Source organism: Eurypyga helias, unplaced genomic scaffold, assembly GCF_000690775.1.
Source record: "Eurypyga helias isolate BGI_N326 unplaced genomic scaffold, ASM69077v1 scaffold21702, whole genome shotgun sequence".
Taxonomy (NCBI): domain Eukaryota; kingdom Metazoa; phylum Chordata; class Aves; order Eurypygiformes; family Eurypygidae; genus Eurypyga; species Eurypyga helias.
Genome location: NW_010236842.1, coordinates 730 through 28,009, shown reverse-complemented (window position 1 = coordinate 28,009; position 27,280 = coordinate 730). Strand labels below are relative to the sequence as shown.

The following is a 27,280-nucleotide window of genomic DNA, read 5'->3' as shown; positions in this document are numbered from 1 at the left end:
ATCTAAAATATGAATTGGCCACACATGCAAGTATCAAGTGAGAACAACAGGGTCATCCCAACATTGGCTCTTGGTGGCCCTCAGCATGCTGTGCCTGGAGCTAAGCAGGACAACTACTTGCTTACTTCTACCTTGGAGCAAGGAGGGGTGAAGGACACCAAAAGGTTTCACTCCATCCTCTTCACTGCATGGACTAGCCAAGCTCATGAAGGGCAAAGTAAAACTTCACCTTCATTATAACAGGGGAGGGGATTTTCCAAGTCAGGTGCTCAGACACCTGTCCCTCTGCTGAGCCCATTTGTCACCTTGCTCCTCTACTCCCCCTTTGCAGCACGGGTGTTTATGAAATTACTTTGCATCTTCTCTGCCACATCAAACTCATGCTGGCACATTTTCCTCGCTTCTGTCTATGATTTGCATGCCCTCATCTTGAGGACTTGCTGCAGAATGCAACTCTTCATTAGAAAAGCTAAAGTCTGAGCTGGTTTTGTGGCAAAGCTTATCCTCACCTTTGCTCACATTTAGCTCCAGGTCAGCAAATAGCTTCAATGCAGCTGACTTTGCATAAGCATATTACATAGGTCTAGTTACTATATTTTCCCCCTCCATTAATGTGCAAGCAAATAAAGGCAGACTTTTACCTCATGTTCTCCTTCCTGTGAACTGTCACATATATTTCATAGACTCTCCCTTGTGGAACGGCCCCCGCTGGGATCAGCAAGCTTACTCCTGCGGAACAGAGGAGACACAAAAGATAAAATGGAGAGAAAGGAAGCAAGTGGGCCAGTGTACAGGAGTGACAGGAGAGGCAGAAGATGAAGCCTGTGATGCCAGATTTTCATCCGGCCTCACCAGCAGACTCTGAATGACCTCAGCAACTTGGGAGAAAAAGCATTTACTGCAACCTTGGTGTCTGTGGCAGTCAGCTGGGCTGTTCTTATTCCTCTTGTGTGTTGGCACTCAAGGAGGGGAGCAGAGAAGAGGCTTTTCTTCCCTTGCCTTTATTTTATTTAAAGAGCAGACAGATGGTTACACTGCTGCTTACCTTGTAAAATGATGGAAAAATGAACAGCTCTGACTAAAACTTCCAACAGCTGTAATGGGACATCTCTCCCCAGGCAATTCTTTCTTAATCAGGCAAGAAAGGCAGTGCAGCACTGTCCCAGGAAGCAACAAGAACTAGTTGTTTCCTGAAAGATGACTTCTGCGACTGGCATCCTGTCTTTTGATGTGCTCAGATTCTAATTAGACTACCAGGGAGACAAAATTGGGCTTCTTGGTATTTTGAAAGTGCCTAGTCTTGTACAGTGGCTCAAAATTCAAGCATCCAACCCTGAAAAACATGTAGGCAAATATGCTCTGTGCCCTTTTCAGTGATGATTGGCTGTACTCCTGATTACAAAACACTGTTCTCACATTACTGAAATTTCAGAAATGTGACAAGTGACCCCCCAGAAAACAGAGGGTCCTGTCGTTACGTGACACACACGGCACGCGAACCAGCTATTTTACTCTGCTGGACACGTCTCAGCCAGCTGTCTTTGCAGATGTGGATTAGCTGGGAATCAGTGGAGAGGATTTTAATATAGTTATTACTACAGTTATTACTACATAGCTGAAAACAAACCTACAGGCATACATATGTATATATACACGTATATATACATGTGCACAAGAGAGGCTTTATAGAAACTTCGCACGGCACTGTCTCTCCGGTTTAAAAACCATGATTTGGTTACACTGGTGCCCTCCCATGTGTTGGTGTACAGGGGCTCAGTCCCATACCTGGCTTTGAAGGGGAGATATTAGCAAGGAAAACATTTTCCATGAATGTCTTCTGACATTTCTTTCTTTACAGGCCTGTTACAACCTCACCTGTGCATGTTCTCAGCTGTAAAAGGGCAGGCGCAGTGTAAACGAAGGGCTTTGGTCACAGCACTAGGTGGATATACATACACCTAGAAGCTGCACAGAGGCATACACAGGAGCAGTAGATAGATTGATATATTTTACAAAACTTATTTTAATCACTTTGAGGGGATTATGGCAATAAATAACCATTTTCTTCTTTACAAATTGATATTAATATATGTGAACTAAATGTGACTAATAGACTCTGCTGACAACATGCACCACCACGGCATAAGAAACTTGAGTTTTAGTATCTACCTCCAGCTGCTACTTAGAGAAATGTGAAATCCAGGATTGTTTAGCATGAATGTTCAATGTTGTTCAGAAGTCAGGACCAGATTTCTTGAAGTAGTTCAGCTTTCACTCAGGCTTTTAAATTTAGTAGCTATTTTTACCCCCTGTTCCATGTTAGCTCAGAGAGAAGGTCTACTGCTCCCTGATCACTTTTGGCTGCTTCCTGGGGAGGGTAGGGCTGCATCCTGGAAGGACCAAGCCATCTAGGTTCCAAGCCACCTAAGCTTTTTGCTTTTTCTGTAACATCAACAAACAATAAAAGATCCAGCAAAGGCGCAAGAGACAAGGGTAGGCACTGTCTCCTCAGTCAGGGCACTATGCTATACAATGACCAGGAGCTGACGACCACATGTACAGGAGGAAGGCAAAAAAAGCCATAAGACCTTGAGCTATCTCATCAGGGAGTTGTGGTCTCACATATACTGTGGTCATACATGGACTCAGAGCTCCAGAGAAGCAGGGCAGGGGGACTCCAGACCCACTGCATATCCTGCATATCTCCAACATCTACTGTTTTGTGCACTTGATTCAATCCCACTTCAGATGTTAATGTAGCTCTTCATTAGTGTGTCAAACCTGAGGGAACATCTAGGTGCTGAACTTCCTTTGAATGTCAATACTCCATTTAGGAACTAAACAGGCATATGGCCCTCCTCAGAAATCTGGTTGCAAGAGCGGAGCTCTCCTCAGGCTGCCCGGGAGCTCCCTGGATACTCTGAAAATGCTTCCCCGTGCCTGGGTGGCTTGAAGAGTGGACCAGGAGCCTGGCCTCATAATGTATGAGAAGGACTGAGCAGTACTTTGCAAGTACATCCAAAAGCAGTTGCTGCTCAGTCCTCCCCTTTCCTAGTTGTAAAACAAGGCAACAATATGTATAACAAGGAGACAAATATAAAATAGACACTCTTGGGCCTTATTTTCCTTGGGTATGCAACGTGTGCAGGAAAAAATCCTTCCAAAAATTAGTATTCTGCTGTCCTACTTCAATACCACACAGTCTGCAATGAATTGGAAGTGGAAAAACCGATTTGTTTTTTAATTAATTTGTCCTTTTTATGTGTGATGACAAGGTTGAGGCTTTCTGGTGTGGAGTCCCTTTTGTAGAGCTGCATGAAAGGAAAAAAGTCAAGGATGATAACTCTCACTTCAGACAGGGAAGCTCTGAAGCCTTGAATGTCTCAGAAAGTGGCCAAGAGGCCTGCAATATTCTGTTAAAAGGGTGGCCAGGACTTTGGGAAAAGAATACTTGAAGCACCTTGGTAGACCTGAAGGGGGAAAAAAAGATCTGTTCCTTCTGAGCAAAGAAAAGGCAGAGTCCCAGGAGTGACCCTGCTGTTTCCTACACAAAGGCAAGCTAACTCCACTTAAGAACACAAAACAACTGAGCCTTTAAGCCAACATGGCTAGCACTTACCTGAATTAGGAATTACTAGGTGACCTCCTAAAGAGTTGAAGGTCCCAAATGCAGTGCATGATGGGTCTGTTTGCCGAGCAAGGCTTTGGTTTTTCATGTTCAGGGTCTCATTCTCTAGCAGTGACTGTGTAATCTGTGGGGACAGCTTGGAGGAGAAGTCAGAGAGGTCATCCTGGGGAGTGACTGCGCCAGAGGTGTTATAAACCTTGATTTTCAGGTTGGGCAGCGGGTCGAGGATTGGAGAATTGGTCATTGGGATTTTATCAGAGACGTCATGCAAGGCATAAACAGGACCCCTGTACATGGCTGCAGCAGAAGTGAGGTCTGGTGGCACTGCCAGGAGGTCTGCATTGGAGACGAGAAGGAAGAAACATATTACCTCTCAGTTTTGATGACTTTCTTCTGGCTAGTGATTTAAGTTTGCATTTTGCATTTCATACCAAAGGTTTAGCTACGCAAAGTCCGTGCAGACTGACCTTGCTCTCTTTTTCCATGCGTCTCTCCAGCAAACTCCCAGGGTTTATACTGACCCAGCTGCTATGGAATCTAATTGTCATACAAAATTACAGTATGTTTCTGCTCTAAGGATTTTTCACTGGAATTACTTTTCCAGGCTGCACTCAGATCTACAGTATGACATTATTAGCCTCAGGGCATGATGCCTTCCTTACTCAGTAGATCTAGTTTTATTAACTAATAGGGCCTCTCTAGATGCTAAGTGAGAATCATTAACCAATGTATCTAATTGGTCTAATGACAGCATTCTTGAAATAAAAGACAGAACAAACCTATGAAGCCATTGTGCTCCTGACTCCCCACAGTGCGGGACTAGTACCTGCATCACACTTTTTGGAAATTCGTTTTTAAAGTAATGAAAAGCAAAGAAAATGACACTTCTGCTAATCTTCCACAACTCTCTTGTCATCTTAACTCTTTCTTAGTTTGATTTATTCTTTTTGCACACATACTGGGGAAAAGAGAGGATCCCTACAGCCTAAATATGGGTCTTGAAAAAGCCAGAACTAACTTTAGTGCTTTTTTTCTGGCCAGTGAAGTGTGGAAATAATCAAACTGTTATGCACCAGTGATAAAAATGCTCATTATTAAATGATGTTCTACCACAACTTCTACTTTGTCTATTTAAAGTACAGTACTTCTTAAACTACTATTTATGCCTGTGGAGACAGGGCACAGTAAAAAAGGCTATTAGTGAAACAAAGGGGAGGAAGACGTGATAGAATTACTGTACTGTAATATCACTTCCGTGATGAATCCTGCCTCCGTTGTTTCTGTCAGAGCTTTGCCTTTGATTTAAATTTGAGCTGGACCTGTATTTCCCTAAATGTCTCTGTGTTTCGCACTCGCATTCACGCTCTCTCTTCAGAAGTTAAAGTCCTCTGCTTTATGCTCTTGAGCACATCTGAAAAATGCCAGTGTGGGTTTTGAGCACTTGACCATCAGAAACAAATGGATATAATCTTTCTCCCTTTTATGAAGTGCCAGAAGGCATCCAGTGAATATCATTCATACAGCCCAAGAGACCATAACTTTAGAGCATCTCCCTGGATCGGTCAACATGGAATGAAATGACAACTAACCTTGCCTTGCAGCCTTGATGTTAACAGGCTGAAATCCCCCGTTCAGCGCTGAGGAGTCGATAATATCTGACTCAAAGTCACGGTGGTTCTTGCGATACACAAACAGGGCCACAACCACGGAAATAGCCAGGCACATGATCACGGCTATGACGATCCCAGCGTAGAGAGCAACATCATCTGAGTCAGGAGCAGCTAGAGGGAGAGAGGCCAGGAACCTTCAAGAAAAGTGCTCCTCATAGAGACTTTCAAGAAAACACATTCTTATTATTCTCCTTTCCTGCAGATATTTACTACCTTTTTTATTGGTTAATTTAAAATCCATTTCCAAAGCTATATAGCAGGTCTATACCCTTTTGATGGAAAATGATCTTTGATTTCTCTCCAACCTGTGTTCTCTTTCCTATCTACTCCTTCATCTATCTAGTACCCAGGCTGTGAACTACTAAGTATAAGATGTTATAGACTTGGTCTCATGAAGCAAATTCACGCTATGAAATAAAATAGTATGTCTTAGTGGCATAGTGTAATAAAATTGGTATTTAGTGGTTCATCTGATAACAAAAAAATGTGCATTTTTAAACTTCAGAAGTCTTATTTTTTTATTAAGAAAAAAGTCAACACCCCGAAGAAAGTCCATTTCCTGTGGAATAACTGGAATATCAGTTTGTATCTTTGAGTTTGCTTTTTTTGAACTATGATGTGTCCAGCCATTTTTACCTTCCATCTATTTCTCCTAAAAAAAATAATTTAGTAAAGCAGAGACTCAAGCACTGAATTCTCATCCCTAGCATTAACACATCCATATTTGGACAAAAGCTGAAGCAAGCACAATAAATAATGTGGTAATTTACAAAAGGGAACCCAGATTTATTAGAACTGTCTTCTGAGAAAATGGCTATGATATTTCTACTAGCTGCTTATACCGTATCTCCGGCACTAATTCCAGGCTAATCTCTAGCATCATTATCCACTAGACAATTTTTCCAAAAGGTCTGAATATATGACCAAAATTTGGTGTGTTTCTCTATGGTGAAGAATCCCAGTTTTAGATATAGCGTAATGAAAAAATGAAAGTGCAAAACCAAATCAGACTGTTTCAGTAACCCATTTTTGTTAGTTTGAAACATGTGAACTCATTTTTATTTTACTTTTTTGCTTCCTGCCTTCTAGCCATTTAAGCCAGGCTGCCCTCCAGCACAGCGGTGGGAGCTGGCAGATGTTGAAAGGGACTGATCAATCCCTGTAAGCTCCTATCTATCAGACCTTCAATGTACTGGCCTCAAAACCCCACATTTTTTCCCTCAGCAGTTCAAGAGGCAGATCTCTGTCTCCAGCTCAAAGAAGAGTTACCCCTGCACCACATTTCTCCTGTTTGCTACAGAAATTTTAATGAGAAGAGGGGTCATTCCCTCCAGTTCCTGTCTCTGAGGCAGCATCTTCTCCCATTTCCCTTGTGCATAAGGGCTGTTTTAGTCCTGTATCAACCTACTGACAGCAAAACACTGTGACTGCTGTCAAGCAAGCAGCATGCCACTTACTCTGCCGAATAGGTGCCTCTTTGCCTGGTTACACAGAGCTGGCATAACAGTAAAGTCTGACCCAAGGAACAGCATGACATTAGCATCCAGGAACGTAAAATCAGACATTAAACTTACAAGAAAATCCATATTCATTCTGGGTTCTCTGTTCAGTTGAAATAGGATAAATGAAACCTTAAAAAGAAAGAAATTAAACAAAAATGGGAACAAAATCAAATTAATGAGGAGAACAAAAAAGGGAAGCATGACAAATGGTTTAATTAAAACAAAGAAGGAAAAGAAACTGATGGTACTTTAAAATTCTGATACAGCACAGAATTATGATTTTGCATCCCCTGTCTCCTCCAGAGCCTTACTAAGAATTAATAAGCAGGCAGATTGAATTTCTAAGCCAAAATCGGTCTCGAGTCACTAACTTTGGAGTGCTTAAAGTCTTTCTTTTATTGAGCATAAACTCTAATGGATCTAATTTATTTCAGACATCAAGGGTCATTAGCATATGGAAAGTCTTTTTTCCCTATCCCTGCCATATGCTTTAATTCCCAGGACATGTTCGGTGAGGCTCTAAACAGTTTTTTTATTTAATTATAGTAGCTTGCTGTTGATCTAATAGAGCTAAAGGAGACCTGTCATCACTGGTCAGAGGTTAAATACCCATTCGCTGAGCAGAGCCCATGCACAAAGCTCTCTTTCTGTATTTCCCTGGAATTATTTTATCCTGTCTTTAATATATGTTCAACAGGAATTCCTCAGGGAGCAAAGAATTTGTCAGCGAACGGGAAACTGAGTGGCTTTTCTCTGAAATTATTACAAAATCAATAAGGCCCCTGGGGCCATAACATTATTTATTTGAAATCTTTGCAGGCACCGTATATCGACAAAATCATAACACAATTTACAGCTGTATTTCAGAACGGATAAGTAAGAGAGATCGTTTCCTTTGTCTTTTCTTTCTGCATCACGGCACGCTGATGCTGCTTAGTTTGCACACAAGTCCTATGAACTCGCTAAGCACCTCCCAGCTGCTGTCCCTCCATATGGGAAATGAGTGAAATGCTCCAAGTTCCATCCTGCTGGAAAGGTAAGTGACCAATCCTAAGTATGTGGGGGAGTCGCTGTCAGGGGCAGAATTACAGCTGGTCTAAGACAGAAGGTACCTCTCCTCCATCACCTTCCCTTCAGTGCTTTTGAAGGCAGTATTACCCACTCTCCTTGGATCGCACTGAGAGGACTCACACAGCCGGGGACTCCTTGCAGGTGAAGCGAAACTGCAGAATGCACTCCTGGCGCGTGCCTAATGCACTGCACCACGTTACAGGCAGACTGCAGTAATCATCTCCAGCTCCCAGAAATACTCGGTTTGGATGCCCGGCATCTGTTGCGCTTTACACAGCTCTTCTTGCTTGGCTGCCCTGTTTCCTAATGAAGATGCAGGCTATCCCAATTGCAGGTATAGACAGACCTCCCCTTCGAGTTTTCCAGACATTAACTATTGCGTAAGTGCTACTTTAACTGAAATATGAGATGTATTGGGTCTGTGTGGCAAGGTTTTGGTAGCAGGAGGGCTACAGTGGTGGCTTCTGTGAGAAGCTTCTGGAAGCCTTGCCCATGTCCAGTAGAGCCAATGCCAGCTGGCTCCAAGACAGACACACAGCTGGCCAAGGCTGAGCCCATCAGCAACAATAGTAGCACCTCTGGGATAACATGCTTAAGAAGTGAAGAACCACACCACACCCCCCAACAGCAACTGCAGCCACAGAGAAGAGTGAGAACATGAGAGCGCAACAGCTCTGCAGACCGCCAGGTCAGTGGAGAAGGAGGGGGAGGAGGAGCTCCAGGCGTCAGAGCAGAGATTCTCTAGCAGCCCATGGTGAGGCCGGCTGTGCCCTGCAGCCATGGAGGGTCACAGGGGAGCGCAATTCGTGAAGAACTACAACGCGTGGGAAGGACTCACGTTGGAGAAGTTGGTGGAGGACTGTCTCCCGTGGGAGGGACTCCACGCTAGAGCAGAGGCAGAGTGTGAAGAGTCCTCCCCTGAGGAGGAAGGAGCGGCAGAGACAACATGTGAAGGACTGACCACGACCCCCATTCTCCATCCCCCTGTGCCACTCAGAGGGAGGAGGTAGAGAAATTGGGAGCAAAGGTGAGCCCAGGGAGAAGGGAGGGTGTGTGGGGGAGGTGTTTTTAAGATCTGGTTTAGTTCTCATTACCCTTCTCTGATTTGATTGGTAATAAATTAAATTAATTTTTGCCAAGTGGAGTCTGTTCTGCCCATGACGGTAATTACTGAATGATCTCTGCCTGTCCTTATCTCAACCCACGAGCCTTTCGTTACATTTTCTATCCCCTGTCCAGAAAGTGATAGAACAGCTTTGGTGGGCACCACAGCAAGAAGAGCTGCTTTTTGATGATTATTTTTCTGAGGCATCATGGGACAAACTATATTGCCTGTAATATCTATTTAAAACTTCGTTTTACAGCCATGATTCCAGCCTTATAATTGCTTTTAGAAATATTATGTTCTTACATTCATTTGTTTGGTTCTTTAAGGCAAGTTCACCTATGTGTACTTTCAACACACATACTCAATCTTTTGTAATAACTGCTTTCTAATCCTACTAGTGTACTCCAGGTATTGGCCATAAAAAGTCAGGCAAGCAACTTCTGAGGGCTTGAGTGAGTGCTCAGCAAGTCTGGGCATGAATTTACAGTACCCTAGTTACTCCCCACTTACTCCCCAGATGAATGCTGAGGCTCATGTTTAGTCAACCTCAATTTCAGCTATAGCCTTATGCCCAATATTTCCTTTGGCAAGATGTCTCTGGAGACCTAGAGGCAGCCAGCAGGAAATACAAGGCACAAGGACAAGGTAGAATTTAAGCTGGCTGCATCTCTGAATACCTTTTTGTCTCATACTCAAATCCACTGGGAAAGCTGAGGATGTGCCTCTGAACTTCATGTGCCCCAGCGTGTTCCAGGGAAGCTGGCATGGGGTAGCACGCGTCTCTCAGCTCTGCATCACCCACCAAGCTTGAGCTTACCTGTGTGGAGCCAGAAAGGCTATTCCCCTCTCTTTACATTGCATTTCAGATGGCAAATTTTGCATTCAAGGTTGTGCGTCATTCCTGCCACGTCTGAAGTGATCTAACAACCGTCACTCAACAGGCACAAGGATTGGATTAGCTGTGATATTGTTGAAAGCATTCTCTCCTCCCAGGAAAATGGAAATGCAAATTCAAGTATTTTCAGCAAAGTAAACAAGTGTGGTCCTTAAATACTCTACAAGAAATTTACCTCACTGCAACCTCTTCGTAGACCCTGTTTGTCACAAATACTTATTTACGTCTTAAAAGTTTGCATAGATTCTCTTACTGATAACTAGAGAGCATCCTTGCAGCTACATGAGAGTGACACCAATTTCATCAACAGAAGTGTTCTGTGCATGTATTCAAAGGCACACCTATTAAATCGGGAGAAGAGGCGAGGATACTGCTTGCTGCTTCCATTAGCCTCACATCCAACATGCTTAGTAAAGTGAGCTTGATTTTATTCTCCTGTGTGTTCTGTGGACTGAACCAAGCACCGAGCTCCAGCCAGCTCTTTCCATGCAAACAAAGCCTGGCTTGCAAAAGTGCCTGCGAGGACAAGTTTTCAGCCTGAAAAACGTGGTTTTCACACAGCAGGAAGATATGGCAGAGGTGGAAGGGTTACGGGCTGCCGAGTGAGATGCCATGCGCTCGAGTCATGGGCATGGTAATACTCTGCTGAGGACCAAGAGTCACAGCTGACCAACCTGGCTGCAGACGGATAGGTGGCCACTTGTGCTGGACGTAAAGTCTTGCTGAGGTGATGGCAGCACACAAGCTATGCTGTGGTGGTCATGCAACCCTGTTTGTTCACAGTATGTGGGCAGGCTTCCCTGGCTGAAGCTAGCAGAGACCTTAGCTTGGGTTGATTTTCACCATCCCAGCCAAGCTGGCAATCCCTGCTGCCTGCTGGTCGAATGCCAGTTCCATTTGCACTTGCAAATGAAGCATATTTGTTGGAGATCACTCAAACATGGCAACTACAGATGCCTTCTGCCATGTGGGCAGGACTTTTTAGAATAAAACTACTTTTAAACACTCCTTTGTCATGAAAGCACTCTTCCAAATGGGAGCGGGCATCACCATGGCAGCAGGGGAAAGGCTTGCAGCCATTAGCTGGTGGTGGTGGCTGGGCAGGAGGCAGGGTTATTGCCGTGATCCCACCACAAGATCACACGTATTGCTTTAGAAAGTTGGCTTTCACACTGGTCCCTCTGACTACACCTTCAAACAACGAGAAAGGACAATTTCAACAGATAATGATGCAAACCTGCTGGGATTAGTAACTGAAATAATGAAGAATGACTTCCCTCCTCTCTTCAAAGTAACTGCAGTGAAAAAAGATCTTTTTCTTGTGCTTTTCTTTTTTTTTTTTCTCCCTCCTTCTATCAACAGCGCTGCTTGGCAAGTACCTGAGAGACTTGTACCAGGATCATCAAAATTTTTAACGAGGGTGAATTTAGAAAGGTGCTGGGGGGTTTGACTCTGGGAAGGCTGCTGACTCACACTCGGAGCAGCTGGTTTCACAGTGAGCTACTTGCTTTGAGAAAAGTAATTCAAGCTTCTTCCTACAGCTTGTTGGGAAATGTACATTTTCAAAGGGACTTTTGATGTTTTGTTGTGTAGCTTACTGCTGGATGAGTAAAATAGTAATAATCACACTTTACACTGGCACAGGCCCTTCCATTTGAGGCTCTCAGGCTTACCAAAAATGAATATTTATTTCCCTCATTTTACAAGCACCTCGCCCTATGCCATACCTGGAGAATCAGTGTGAGGCTTGGGTTAACACACAGAAATTGCCCCACTGTAATTGCACAGTAAATTCATTCATTAAAAAGCCTTTAATTAAGTTGATGTTTCTCCATGCATTCTACTTTAGATTCCACTTTGGGCCTGTAAATACATTTTTTGTCCCTGTGGAAGTGCTTCTATTAAGTGTTAAAGGTGGGCTTTTTTTAAACTAACGTAATTACACCGGCACATAGTCTTTGTGCAAATGCAGATCTGTCATTATAAAGGTTCATTACATAGGCACTGCCTATTCTCTTTCTAGAAAGCATGTGAAGAGCAATTTAAGCACGTTTATAATGATGTAACAGTGGGAATAGTGAAGAAGGGTGAATATGTCAGATTGTACCAGAAAGATAAACCAGTCCAATGCTGATGTACAGTAGAGGCTTCAGCAGGCTTTTTATCAATTTAGATTAACTGAATTTCAGCATCAGTCTCACTTGCATTGATTTTGGGAATTGGGTCCATTTAACTAAATAGATTTTGAAGTTCATTTAATTAGTTTGGTGCAGTTAGTGAAGGCACATGATCCTCAAACACTGGAAGTCCAGCCTGAGCATTCTGGTCCCACATGCCTTGCTCTGGAACATGGTTGTGCCAGAGGACACAGGAGACTCAATGGTGGGTCTCTCTGGCTGAATGGCCGTCAGCGTATCCGCATGCGTGGGATCATCTGCCTTAGGGGGCTAGGTTTGACAAACAGACAGGCTGACTTTTTTTACAGCATGAATTCATCTACTGCAATTTGCCTTGGGAGGAGTAGATAAACCTTCTGCCAAGCTGGGGGAAAATGAAGCATTTGGGAATATCTGACCTACGAAAGATAACTGTGCAGAGATTATGGCACTGCATCCCTTGAGACTGAAATTGAAACAGTGCCACCAATTAGTCACCAAATAACTGTTCTAAGCTCTCTTTTTTCCGCTGGGGAAGAGTCTACCCCTCAGCATATTCATGGGCATATATACACACACATGGTGCTCAAACTACAAATTCAGTATCGTGACCACAGGCATCCTGGAATCCTGTGTTTGATTTTACCTAGAAAGCCCTGGGAATATACTGCCTTGGCCTGCAACTGGCATATTTTAAAGATAACTTTTATCCCTGTGGTATAAAACACTAGGTCATGGCTTCGTGAAGACAAGAGCTTTCTAACTGGCTCCCCTTTTTGGTCCTTAATAGATTTTTATAGCTTTCTAGTCATGCTGAATTTGTATTAATGGGTATGAAGTTTAGTGTGAATTGATCAGCTTATGAAAATATTTTATTTTGCTTGCAGAAAAATATTCATATAAGAGAGAAAGAAAACCTCCATTTGTACTTTCCCCAGCCACTTTCTCTCTTCCCAGCAAGTAACTAGATAAGATGGTAGAGCAGTTGAAGGTGATCTTTCTGGACACTTATTTACTAGGGCTTATACAGTTTAGGTAGCATTTACAAAAATATTTACAATTGACCTGCAATGAAATTGCTTTACACCATTAGCTGCACAGTTAATGATATGTCTTTTGAGACTGTACCAAGGCCAGTGAGAGTTGGAGACATACACTTTCATTTAATTAAGTGAAGACTGCATAAAACACACTATAACTGCTTGTTTTTTAATGCATCATATCTTAATCTGGCACCACTTGCTTCTAATCTATAAATGCTCTTTACCCTCTATGTAGCAGTTTCAAAAGGAGCTAAGGTCATGTAATTTTGCAGCCCTTTTGAAAGCCTAGCCACATGACATGTCTCAATAACATCCTGTTGCAATGAACTCAACAGGTTGAGCATAATATATTGTAGCAGCACTTTTCCCCCTTTTGGTTCCAAAGTCAATGCCCTTAAACTGCCTCTAAGAAAAGAAGGGGGCACTCATTCAACTGCTGCCTTTCTTTCTCTACTTTGATGGTTTTATCCAGTGTAGCGACACTGAGGTAGGAATAAGCTCCTGCTGGCAATGGGCTCTGAACCACAGAGCTATGATGGACAGATGAACAGAGACTAATTCTCACATGTAGGTGCCTAAAATGTGAAAGACGCAGCTCTTAGATGATTTCATGTAGGTATGTGGTGTATACATTGTGACAGGAAGGTTTACTGGAACAACCCTTTTTCTCTGTGATACGTACACGTCAGATGAGTTCCAGTATTCAATAACCCATAGTCAGCGAGCTGGTCATTTTTCCATACCAGTCCCAAACAACATGCACTCAGTTGCTCTGTTCTTAATTCCCATGACAAGGTCTTTTTTCAGCATTAATTCAGTTATCTTCCTCATTCCCTAGCTCCAGTGGCTCAGATTTTCTACAAAATCTTTGGGTTTGGCTGAAATTCTCTGTAATAGTCTCAGAGACTATCCTGTTAAGTTTGAGTTAAATCATGTTCAGAACAGGTGTTTTTTTTTTTTAAGCTTGGCTTTCTTTTGTTGATTTTTGAGTTCAATGGATCTCAATGGGTAAAAAATAGTATATAGTGTTGTTTCCAGGGTCTAGAAATTCAGCTTCTTTCCCTTTTCCTGTAAAACAGCATTCACAATACATAGCCCAAATTCAAATTTTGTAAACTCTGCACTCCTCAGAAGAGATATCCAGCAATTTTAAATTCTGAATTCCATTACAAAGACATATTTTTGAGACAAAGAGAAAAAAAGGCACGTGCCCCTGTAGTGTTTGCAGTGCCATGACTGTAGCAGTGCCCTAGCATTACTAGTCCTGGTTCCATCTTATGCCTCCTTTTGCCTTACCTATTTCAGCATCACCTCTCAGCAATCCTACAGCTATCGCCCGCTTGCTGAATTCCTTAATTATTTTTTAAGGAAATTCTAGATGGTCAATACAGTGTGCAAAGACTCAAAAGCTTTCAAAAGAAACTTTCAAAAGAGACTTCAAGAGCTTTCAAAATGTTAACTCAGATACATTGCAATCCTGTAGGTTTCTATCTAGTCCCTGTGACGGACAAGCAGACCCATGTTCTCACGTTAGGAGAAGGAATATAGCAGATCTAATTTGACATCCTGGAGTTTTGAATGGCTCTGTGCAGGTCCTACCATTCAGAGACTGTGGCTGCACAAACTTCCACTATGCCCTTTTCAACAAAGGGGTCAGACCTAACGGTACAAGAGCAACCTTTTAGTAAACCCCCTTATTCTGACTGCTTAGTAAGGCTTCATGTTCACATAACATGTTGCTAATGCAGATTTACCACAGGAGAAACATTAACAATAATCTTTGAATTGTAATTGCTGTTAATTGTTTCTCTCCCCTGCTATTTCCCAGGAACTCTAGCACATAAGGAGGAAGATGTGCTATCTTATACCTTATTTGTGTTGGTTAAAAATTTTTAAAAAAAACAGCAACAAAGTCCCTGAAGCTGCAAAAAACTCTCAGACAGAATGTGCCCAGCTTCTTCCTATATTTACTGTTATAAAGAAAGACCTTCATGTCTGCAGTAATGATGCTGAAGGTCAGATATGATATCAGGCATCCTAGACATAATGCACAGTAATTTATTTTCCTTCTAAAGGACTAATTATTGGCATGTTCAGGCTGGGCTAATAAACAGGGAGCTTGAAGTTTTGTGACTGATTATTTACTTGGGTATTATCTCAGATCTTTCCTGAGCAGGCAGGTTAAATGAGGAGTCTCTCTTGTTCTGTCCTTGAACAGGAGTTTATGATATTCTATAATTAAGACTGCAACTATGTTTTCATTTTAAATTAGATTCCTGACATGTTGTTAACATTGTTAGAAAGGTCTTCCCTGAGTTTAAACATGCATGTCATCTATATCGGGGTGGGGGAAGATGGAAGAGTAGGATAACTTGCTGCTAAAATTTGATGTGGATTAGAATAGGCAATTTTGACGTTATGCAATCTTTTACAGCTAAGGACTTTGACCTTTTGGTTAAATCTTATGTCAGTCTTCAGTATCATAGAAGCACAGAACCTTAACATCAGGTTTGTTATGCATGTGTGACAGCAAAAGTAAACACATGTCTAGCATCACAATTTGCTAGATTGTGTATTTGCAAATTCCATGTTTGCAGTGACTGAATGTTAAATAGACTTCCTGGGGTTTGCTCCAGTTTGCACTTGCAGCGGGACAACAGCAAACAGGTTTCTGGGAGAGCTGAAATAAGGACATGGTGCAGCACTGAAGAGGGAACACAGCAAAAAACAAGATCAAGGAAGGGACAGCTGGGAGGAGATGTAGAAGGGGATTCCAACTATTAGGACTGATCGGAAAAAGGTTTGTGGAAAGCAGGCATTATCCATGCAGATGTTAAGTGATATATTATCTAAATCTCTGGCAGGTCTTTAAACTCACAGGTAAGGTAATTTTTATTGTATGGCTTTCTGGCTTGTAACATCAAAAAGACCAGAATCAGTTGATCAGTTCAGTGTTCATTTCCCAGACTATAGAAATGTCCTTCCCCAAAACGAGTTTTCATTTAAGGATGCTGCCAATGATTTTGGTAGTCCTTTATCTAGGACACAGATTTAGAAATAGAGCTCAGTTTTACTCCTAATCCTGTCAGTGACTCCCTGAGGAGCCTTGGGCTGCTCCCGTAACCTCACTCTGCCTCACACCCTGCCAGGAGAGCTAAAATCACGAAATACACCCACCTTTGTAAGGAATATATAAACACTTGTTATTGTCACTGTATGGTTGGCAGTTTTTCCAAGATAAAGTTAATGTATCAGTTACACTTTGTTATAAGACGGAATTTCTCTTTCATCTGAGTACCATTTTTTTAACGTGCAGAGGAAAAAGGGAAGAATAAAATAAAAAAACCTCAAGGGAATTAAGAAGAATGAAAATTATAGATGGACATGGTTAGAGTTTTTCTCCTCCCTGCATGGTTATATTATTTTTGAATTAGTTGAGATTTTTCAAAACAGCCTAGAGATCTCAGAGCACTTGCCTTTCATTAAAGTTAATGTGGAAGTGGCTTTTTCTGATCTGACTGGGGTAAGACACAGCAATTTCAGTGTCCTGGGTTCTGTTTGTGACTCTGCACTGCTGTTTTCTCTCAACGCTTTTATCTGCTTCAAGCAGCAGATTTCCTAGGCAAGAACTCTCTGTTGCAGAGGGCCTACCGGAGCGTGGACGCTTCTCAGCTGGGGATTTCTCGTGTCACTACAATAAAAATAAAGATGAGTCGTAACTCTGAGATGTGTGCATAAACTCCCTTGGCTGCTACACCATTACATTGCAGCTGGGTTGAAAACAGAGTAACACATCTCTTTACTCATATCAAGTAACAATATTACAGAAAACTTCCTCTTGGAACAGATGAAATGCATTCTTCAAGTGAATAAAGCCCCACTCCTTCAAGGGCTCAGCGAAACAGGCCGGGTGGCTACATCATTATGCTGACAGACTGAAAGTATTAAAAGTTCTCTCTTGACCCACATGCTCTTAATAAAAGGTTTTATTTCATTCCTCTCCACACACAGGCTTCTGTTGCAGTCTCCCTTGAGAGAGCTTTGCTTACCTCCTGGAGTCTGGAAAACATTCCCCTGCTCTTTGCACACTAATCTGCTCTGAAGGACCAGAGGTCCTCATCAAACTGCTGTGCCCTGCAATTCTTCCCTGAATGCCTGCTTTCAAAACAAGCCAAAAAGGGAAATAAATGCTTATTCCATCAGAGTTCTGGCATGTTACATTAAACAAGCAGGGCATATGCAGAATACGTGTGTTTTGGGAAGACAGAGATGTTAGTACCAGGTTAACCTTGCTTTCTAATCAAGAGCTGTGTATAAACATGCACAAGACTAGAAAAGGGCAGCAGTTAACCATTTCGTGCACAAGCATGACGAACTGCATCGTTTCACTTGCTTAGGCACTATCACTGTCAGAGGGAACCTTATGAACTTCATGCCATCTTTCCGACAAGGATTTCAAAGCACTTAGCCAATATAGATTTGCCGTCATCATTTCACATCAATTCACTCTCAGCTAGAAGGCAGCCTTTTTTTAACGAGGAATGGAATTACTAGTCTGATAATAACATCTTCATCATGGTACAGGTGCCATTTTCTCAAGTGCTGTTTCTGCTATTGGAATTTCCAAGTACTTAAGCTACATGCAGGGAGAGAACCAAAGTGACAGGAGAGTTACTCCAGAGTGTTGTCTGTAACAACGGGTGAAGATGTTTTGAATAATTCCTTCCATCCTTTAAGTGATAGTAGCATGTCTCAGCCTTTTCATGCTCATTTATTTAAATCCAAAGGAACTACAGTGGAAACTTCCTTTTGGACATATTCAATGATGTGAGCCTGTACTAGTATTTATGTAGCTATATAATCCATAGTCCTCAAGTGATAACATATGCTTCAGTACTACCTTGCTGCTGTAAGATACCTAGCAGTGTGTTTTGAAAAATACTGAAAGCACCACTTAGCCAGCCTTTTATGAAAGGCCATGGTGGTCTACTAAAGTCAAGAGTGAGTTGAAGAAGGGGCACTGGTTGTCTCCTGACTGTGCTTCCACCAACCCTGCACATCACATGTGTGACTGTCACAGAAAAGATTGTCACAGAAAAGACCAACAGCTTTACAGACACCAACTTCATGCCTACAGACTTTCTGTGCTTATTTATTCAGGATAGGGAGCATACAGATCTGAACACTGTCATTTCAGATGCTCAACAGGTGACATGCTCTGAGCACGATGGCTGCACATCACAACTCATGTAATAAGCCTTCAACATAACCAAGAAACACAGCTAACTCTCTTCATAGGCTGTCCACCTTTTCCTCATTACCAGCAGCATTTTACACATAATACAAAACAGAATTTGGCCCGCCAGGGACTTTTAGCAGCTGTTTGGTACCACACACATGATCTTGCAGTCATTCCAGACTGGGCCAGCAAAACACTTCCCCTTCTACGTTGCTTTAAACATATTTAGGATCTAGTGAAGGGAACTACTTGTACAGAAGTTTGAGCCAGCAGTGGGAATGCTTTGCTTTCTTAGTCCCCACACAGAACACCCACCAAAGTCATTAGGCAGGACGAGTGGAAGGCTAATTGCAGTGTTTCAGTTTATAGCGATCCCCTGTGAGATGCAGTGTGTGCCTTTAAAAGTGTCGTTCCTTGCACTGAAGTATTTACCATAGTACTCACACTTCAAATGGGAAATAATGCAAGTATGGAGGCAATAATGTAACTAGCGTGGGTGGTAACCAGCCAATTCTTCTTACACCTACAGCGTATTTTGTTCCAGAAGATCATATTAATGCTATTATGGGAATTATGAAATTGTTATAATGGGACCTGCTAGGCAATACTGTGTATTTGGAAACTTAAAATAGCAATGACCGCCCAAAATTTTCACTACAGCTGCTTTTCTTCTTCAATTCAGCCTGCTGTCTCTCTGCAGGCTCTCTAGCTTAATGACTGCTCATCCTTTCATGTTAACAGAAAAATACTAACTACAGGATAAGGGAGTGTATGTGTGTACTACCAAGATCATTAGTCTGAATAAATGTGACAGCAGAGTTGCGCGAGAAATGCCACAGTTAGTGGTAAGCACAAACTACAGCTTTGGGTTTAAAATACTGTAATTACAAGGGATGGAGAAAGCTCCACAGTTTTTATCCCCACAGAAATCGATAGTGGTACAGACTGCTGCTCTTTGCTGAAGCAGGGGCAGCCTGATGAAAGAGCTTATTGATTTATCCAGCTGATGCTACTGTAGTGAATAATAGACTGGAAGAGAAAGGGCTTGTAAATTAGACTCATTCAATCCAACCTTTTCCAGCATAGCTTAGTGACTCCTAGTAAGAGGGTCTGTCTTTGACCTCAACTACACCCATGGTACTAAACTCAACCTTCAAGCCCTCACTAGAGACTGACACTGAGGAGGAAGCACCAGTACACCTAGGAGCAGGATTTGGCTATGGTGCAGGTAAGTAGATGGCCAACACATCTGGAGGACTAATGTCACAGAGGGAAGGTGGCTGTGGCTCCCTCCATACCACCTGTGCCATGCCAGACCGATTGGCATGAAGGCATTGGAAATGTCTGCTGTGAATCCATGGGTCCCCTGGCTAAGAGAAATGTCAGTTCCAGGACAGACCCCACCAGCCTCAAATAATGTGGAACAACGCATGGTGTTTTGGAAATGAAAGGGGCTTTGCATTTCTTCCTAGCTCTCCAGGCAGATTTGCTATGAATCTAGACCCACACCAGCAAAAATGTAAGTGTTCAGATTGGTTTTGCATAAACTGAGAAGGAGAAATAAAGAAAAAGAGAGAGGGAGAGAGAGAGTAGCAGGCACACCGCCACCAAGTACGGCAAATCAATCTTCTCAGCAGTGACGGATCAGGGAGCAGGACTCTAAGTTTTACAGGTATATGAAACCCTGTGAGTATAAAGACACCATTAAAACACTGCCATTAAATTCCAGCACTGAAGGATGATCACAGCCCCTGGAGCCAAGCAGGTCAATATGTGACTGTATATTTTTCATTACCATTTTTTATATACATATATATGAAGCAGAATAGGATTCACAACAACCTCACCCTCTCTCCCGCTAGAAGACCTCTGCTTTGTACACAGCATCCACTTTCACAAATAAAATGCAATATACCATCAACAGATAAATGAGATCCCTACAGGGCTTTTATTCTGCTGTACCATTATATCTACTTTTCCACAAGATTTCTGCTTAAATGGCTCTCTTTATGCACATACACAAAGATGACATACACCTGTCTAAATATAATCTGATAGTGAAGGGCTATTCTGAATAGGGAAATGTATCTTTTCTTCCTAATTTACCATAATGACTTATTCACACTGCTGGAGCTAGGGGTACGTTAGCTTCCCCACCATAAAAGTCACCAAGGTGTTATACAGTAAGACATGGCTGGATTATTTATTTTTCCTATCTTTAGAAAAGAAAAAGAGAGAAACTCTGAATCTCACCTTTCTTTCTTTCTTCCTCATGAAAACAAATGTTTTAAGAAATTACAGCTTTATAGGCTGCTGGCATTGACTAATAGTTTTTAATGTGAGGAAAGTGTTTGTGAAGGCCACACTGAACAAGCCTTTTTTGTAAATCTGGGAAACCTCATAGCAAATGGCCATGCCATGCCATAGCATAGCTGAGAGAACACTGTCAGTGCAGTAGCCACCTATATGGCACATACTCAAGAAGTAGACCTATGTATTAGCTAGTAGTGTCACTTTTCTGTAGCTGTGACTATTTCAGTCAAAAGTTACCTGCCTCAAAGAATAAAAATTCCTGACTCCTTTTTCATGAGAGAACTCAAAGCATTTTATGATCCGGACATGGATAATTACAGCCACAAGTCTTCAGACAACAGAAGCTGAGGCTGTACAGAGAAGTACTGCAGAGAGACAGGATGAAGGAACAGGAGAGATATGTATGTGTGGATTCTGGCTCAGGTTGTGCTAACAAAATGTGGAAGGAAGTTTTGATGCATCAGCAGAACAGAGAAGCCCTCATTTTTGAGAAGGGTTGGGGTGCAGAGATGACTAATTGTTCATCAGCATATGTCAGAATAACCCTAAAGGCCTACTTTTCTTTACTTCTCACTCTCAATAGTAACAAAAGACCATGGCATGAATAGGTGCAGCGGAATAGACTTCAGTGCTAGAGCTGATCTCCACAAGGCTGCAGCATGCTAACAACTATATATGAAGTTCGCATATGTGCTGCAGAGATACAGGGTACCTTTTTCCACTACAGAAAGGGGCATAGCTATTATATGCAGAAACACATGAACCCACCATTCTTGGCAGTAAGAAGCTGCAAGCTGATCTGCTTTGCAAAGTTTAATCTTGAAAATGCTGGCTTTGCCCTAAACTTTCTACTTTCCATCTGCATTGCGTAAGAATCACTGCCAAGCTTCCCTGGACAGATGCTGAGCCGCAATTAGAAAGAAGGGCTGTTTTATGGGGAGGACAGGGGGAGAGGGCTCTGTTATGAGACTTCCTGATTCCTCACTGCTCAACTTCATAAACTTCAGACAGCGTTACATTAATCTCCAGGAAAAAAGAGTGGGCGTCCAGTCTGGTGAGAATCAGATTAACCATTTTCTCCATCCTACAAAGGATCTGTGACTTTAGGTCATCAATGCTGATCTGCAGCTACTGCAGGTTTTTCTCCAACCACATACATCCCAGACCCCAGAGGCATCACAGTGGCACTTACTCTGCATGCAGAGCCCGTCGGTGCAGTTCTTGGACTGCAGCACCAGCCCCTCGCAGTCCTTCCCCCCGTTCTTCGGTGCCGGGGCTGTGCACTCCCTTCGGCGCCAGTGGGTGCACTCCGTGCCGCAGGTTGACCACTTGCTCCAGGACGTCCACTTGCCATCCACTGAGACAAGGAAAGGAGATGAGTTGTTAGGGGATACATGGAAGTGTGACAGAGCGAGAGCAATGCATGTCTCGGCACAAGCCAGCCTGCAACTCCTGGCCATTCCCAGCAAGGCAGAAGGATCGTCAGTCTGCTCTTCTTAAAGTCCTATTTCTGGCCTGTAAATGCACATTCACCCCCCCTCTCCTGTCTCTCTGCCTCAGCCCCGTTTCTGCTCTTTACTTCCCTTTTTATATACTCGTCAGCAGTTCATTTGCGCTCCAAGTGTATAACAAAATGAACAAGTCAGAAATCTGTGATATTTTTATTTGTTTGGCATTTTTTAACAAAAAGGTTAAAGTTAAACTTGGGCAGAGATCCTTCTGTAATAGGGAAATATTTAATGTTAAATATTTTCTATTAAAAGAAATATCTAGAGGCAATGATCTGTTTTATGCGAGCAGAATCAGCAATGTTTTTAGCGTCTTTGAAATCCTGCAAATTATTTTCAAATGTACTAAATTGAACAGCCAAAGAACAAACTATGAAATTGTTCCAGTGACACAGCCTGAGCCAGGAGTCTGTCACTTGGAACAGCAACCAGAGATGAAATTTCAGCTTTTAAGTCTCACCCACAACTAAGATCCAGAATTGGACGGCCAAGCTTCACACAAGCTGAAGACAACCCTACTCTCATTGACATGAGTGGGACTGCACCACTGTTGTCCAGAAGCGCTGGGCAACAGGACAGATGGCAGAACTTTTGTCGCAGAAAAGCCACCAACTACCTTGCGTGTCCTGAAGCAATTTTGTATTTTTCAGAAGTTTACATTTAAATACCTTTTAAAAGTATTCATGCACATCTCTCTCCAGTCTTTGTATTTGAAGTCAGGTAAACACGTGCCTCAAATTTAACATCCACACCCCAGATGCTCCACTTGCTATGACAGCTGGACTGAACAGACATTGCAAATATATTTACATCACAGTTCCTTTCTATATTCAAATTCCAGTCCTTTTCCAGAGCTTTCAACCTTTATCTCCTACAATTTGAAGCTTTCAATTTCCCCAAATCCCCTGAATTACCAGGGCTGAGACACCAGTGCAAACTGCGTGCAAAAATGGGCCTGAATCCTCTGCTGCTTGATATAATGTGCCCACTATTTTATCTACTTATGTAATATTATTTCATATTCATTCACTGAAATGTTGGTTTTATTAAGAAATTTGTAACTAACAGTCTTCTGAAATGACTGGTGACAGAGGAGCTATTTATCTAGAGCTATGCACTGTTGATACTGAACCTGGACACAGAGTGGTGCAAGCTATTTTCTGAACACTCTGGCCCTCGCAGAAGGCACCACCGTTGAGCGGGGCAGGATTGGTGCAGGTCCTTGTACGCTTCTGAAAGCCTCTCCCGCATCGGCTGTTACACACTGACCACTCAGTCCAGGTAGACCAGCCTCCATTCACTGAAAAACAAGAGAAAAAGAGTATGATCGTGTAAGCAAGCCCTCCTGTTCTGCCCAAAGGCATCTCTGGCTCTGTGGCAGGCTGTCTCCAACAGCAGTCACAAATGATGGCTGGGGAAAGCACAAGAAGCAACACTGAACAGACAAAAACCTACGTCTCCAACATACCAGACATACAATATGCCAGAAGCCATTGTTCAAGTCGGAGAAACGCTGCCACTGAATGAAAAACACCATTTGATGACTATTACAGCTGGCAGGTGACCTGCCTTCTCCTGAAAACCAACGTGACCCAGCACTAAGCAACTGATCGCCTGTGTATGGCCGAAATCTCTGTGGGTTCAGAGAATGCCCACAGCTCTGCCAGTCAGAAGCCTGCACTCTGAATGCTGCACCATTTTCCAAAGGGAGGTAACCTTCAGTCCAGCTCATTCTCAGATGTACCCATTCATATATGTATGCTGAGAGACCCCTGTGCTTTGATTAGAAATTGATAATTTTCTTTCCCTTTATTTCCTGGAGGTGGTTTCTGGATGTCGGGACAACTTCACTCACCCTTCTGTGGACACGGCTGGTGCATATGAATATACCAGCACTTCCATAAAAGATACTTAAACTGTTCAGCGTGAACTCACACTAAATGCATTTTTATTACTGGACTTTGGGAAGATACTTATCTCTGGGAAGATATTTATGATGACCCTGTTTTTCACCCACCTCCATTTCTGGGACAGATGGGTGGATGAAAAAGGAGCTGTGCTGCTCTATGTAATAATGTTGTCGCCAGGGTATGGATAACATACTAACTGCTCAGATCCCCTGAACCCAAATGTTTGTGATATGGTACAATCCTTAAGTAGCTCTGGTAGCAAACCCCATAAAAATGGCTGCTCCCCTACATATGTCTCTTGACTGCACTGTTGAAAAAATGCTGTGTATGTATGAGGAAGAGTTGCAGTATGCCTACATCTTTATGTTTCTGCATTCATCACAGTTACAAAACACAGTGCTCTTGCATGGTCCACCCTTTAATCTCACAAACACTGCTAATCAACTCAATTCAGTCAGTTTTCTATAAAAACTGAACCAAAAGGCCCCATTGTAACTTCAGGGAAGCAACTGCTTACAATTAAATCTAACTGCTACCCTGAATATGAAATGAATATTAGGGATAATCATAGGGATTTCTTCCTACTTGTATATCCTATAATTAAACTGATTGTAAGGAACACCAGGACAGTCAGCTGGCACATCGTCAGAGCAGGTTTTGTTCTGGTGGATACCCCCGTCTGGGATGCATCAGAGCAGTCACTTTGCAGGGGCAAAGGCTCCGACTGGTGAGGCAGAGCTGTGATGCAACACAGTCTGGAAGAGAACCCAGGAAGGCATCTCTTTTGGCCCCTCCCCAGCCGAAGCAAGGCCATCCTCAGTATTAGATCGAGGCTCTGGATGCAGACACAGAATAATGTTATCCCATGCTTCGTATTCCTCTGATGTTTATTTTTAAGCCAGGTTGTGTGCCTGTGAACTTCAGTCCCAGATTGCTTTGCTCCTTTGCCCTTGAAATCAGGATATGTTTTTGTAGGAGACACCAAAAGTAAGTTTATTTAAAGAGATACACGGTGAAGGAAGATTCTGCTGTGCTCTGACACTCTGGTAGCACAAACTTCCTTTCAGCTTTACTCTTATTTCTGAAAAGTGACACTAAGAACGTGAAATGCGCTGGTAGAAATCTATGCCTTGGACGCTCCTCCTAGGGGAATTGCCTGCATGGCTCCTTGCTGCATCCAGCCAGAGTGTATTATGGCAATGGAAGCAACCGCCTTCTTTTCAAGGAGGCAACTGGCTATTTGCGTAAGTGCCTGCTCCTCCTTTAACATCACTGTCTGTCACCAATAAGCCAAGTCATCAGATCTGTACTTCTGAGTGTTTTCGGTAGTGAATCCTGACTGTAGTCGCTGCGTATGGCTGCAAGTAAACAGGCAGCACAGGCGGACAAGCCTGGCCACTCACCACAGCAAGAGCTACAAACAGGCATTTTGCACCCCCCTCCTGTCCCACCACTCACTTTGAGAGCGTGTCCATGCATGTGCGGCAGGACAAGGCACCACTTACCGTAGACAATCACAGTCGCTGTGGTGCTTTTCCTTTTGGCCACAATATTTTTGGCGACACAAGTGTAATTGGCCGTGTCGGAAAGCCGCGCTTGTTTAATGATCAGGTTGTGATCAATGGTGATGTAAAAATTTCGGTCTTCCACGGGATCAATCACCTCTTCGTTCTTCAGCCACTCCACCTGAGGGTTTCAAAGGGCCAGAGAGGAGGCAGTGAGTCAGCACCAGGCCACACCAAAATGCGTACAGCATCTGTGATTACATTGCTCATCCCAGAAAGCGCAACAAGTCAAGAAGGCCCGTGCCGGAGGACTCACCTGGAGGCACGCTGCCAGATGAAATGAAACACCACGGCAGGAACACGGGAGAACACCCTTCATGCTTATCCTTTCCTTCAGGCCCCTTCCCTCCCACCCACCCACCCACCAGCTGCCTGGCCTCGCCTTGAAAATATCAATGCATTTTCCAAGGCTGCCAGCTACTGTACAGAGACAAAGAGCTGGTCTATGTTTTCAGAGTCTGAGGCAAGCAATAAGAAAGAGGTGATACCTTAGGACTATATCTACAAACAGAAAATTACCTTACAACATCAGAAACCCTAAACCAGCAGAGATCTCACCCATTCTTCTGTACATCTTGCCTAATTAGACAGTTAATAATGCAGTAACCTTCTATGTACCTGCCCTGGGTCTAAGACAATACCAGGGTAGGTCACACAAACAAATTAAAACCACACCAATGTTTTGAAGTATACATGCACTCACACCTACATTCATGTTACTGTTTTGCTGCAATCAGGATTAAACAAATTAGAGACAGTTACCAAGGAAATAGGGATTCACAAAAACTACATCAGTGCTTATTTTTTCCCTTTTCTTTATGTAAGCTATATTTTATTTTAATAAAGCGTAATTTCCTTGGTTACATAGAAAAATATGTTCATATGGGATTTTTATTCTAGATAATGTTCTTTTTATTGCCTCCCTAAAGAAACACCCTATTATATCCCAACTGACTGCTGCAAGCCACCCTAATATAATTTGGCTGTTTGTTTTCATTTGAATTGAGCATGCTCTGAAGAATAGGACTCGGGCCCTGGATGGATCAAAGCCGGTCTTTCATGTCACTGGATCACTTTAGCTTCTGCCCAGGATTTAATTAAAGGAAGAAAAACATAAACACAATCAACTTCCTGGACCCGTGAGGCACTAACTGCCAAGACCTGCTCTCACAAACCTCACTTTTCCAAAGACATCTGAGGAACTGCCCCAGCATCTGCATACACCAAAACCAGCAGAGAAGCTGCCCCTCGCCCTGACACAGCCGTACAGACTGCCCCAAGCTGTGGGGAGAAAACCGATGGCCTCTCCTGGTGTTAAACACAGAGGGCCTGATTCATCCTTGGACAGAGCCAGTCCAGTGCCACCAGACCAGCAATGGTGGATGCGGGCTTGGATTCAAGCTGCCCCCACCCTCTCCCCATCTTTAACTCTACTTTAAGCTGCTCCAGCTCCCCTACCCCAGTTTGAGCAGATGTGCATCAGGCGTGAGCTGCTTCCAAAGATGTACACCTTAGGGAATGTAAAGCCACTGGTCTGAGGAAGGCTTGATTTAAACCCTCCTCTCCCACTGCAGATTGCTGCAGTATGTGGTAGCCTCACAGCTACTGATACCGCATAGCTTAAAATCAGTGGTGCAAAAAGGGCTGTGGAAATGGATACATCTGTCTGTGA

At 42.9% G+C, this 27,280-nt stretch overlaps 1 protein-coding gene across 1 annotated transcript; it reads right to left on the bottom strand.

Moving 5' to 3' along the window:
- Positions 1-637: 637 nt before the first annotated feature.
- On the bottom strand, positions 638-25,729 carry LOC104505316 (netrin receptor UNC5C-like; the record flags this gene model as incomplete). Its single annotated transcript, XM_010147249.1, has 7 exons — positions 638-729; positions 3,620-3,964; positions 5,218-5,409; positions 6,873-6,929; positions 21,818-21,982; positions 23,266-23,433; positions 25,549-25,729. Coding segments are annotated over 7 exons (1,200 nt in total), but the record flags the coding sequence as incomplete, so codon positions are not given.
- Positions 25,730-27,280: the final 1,551 nt, after the last annotated feature.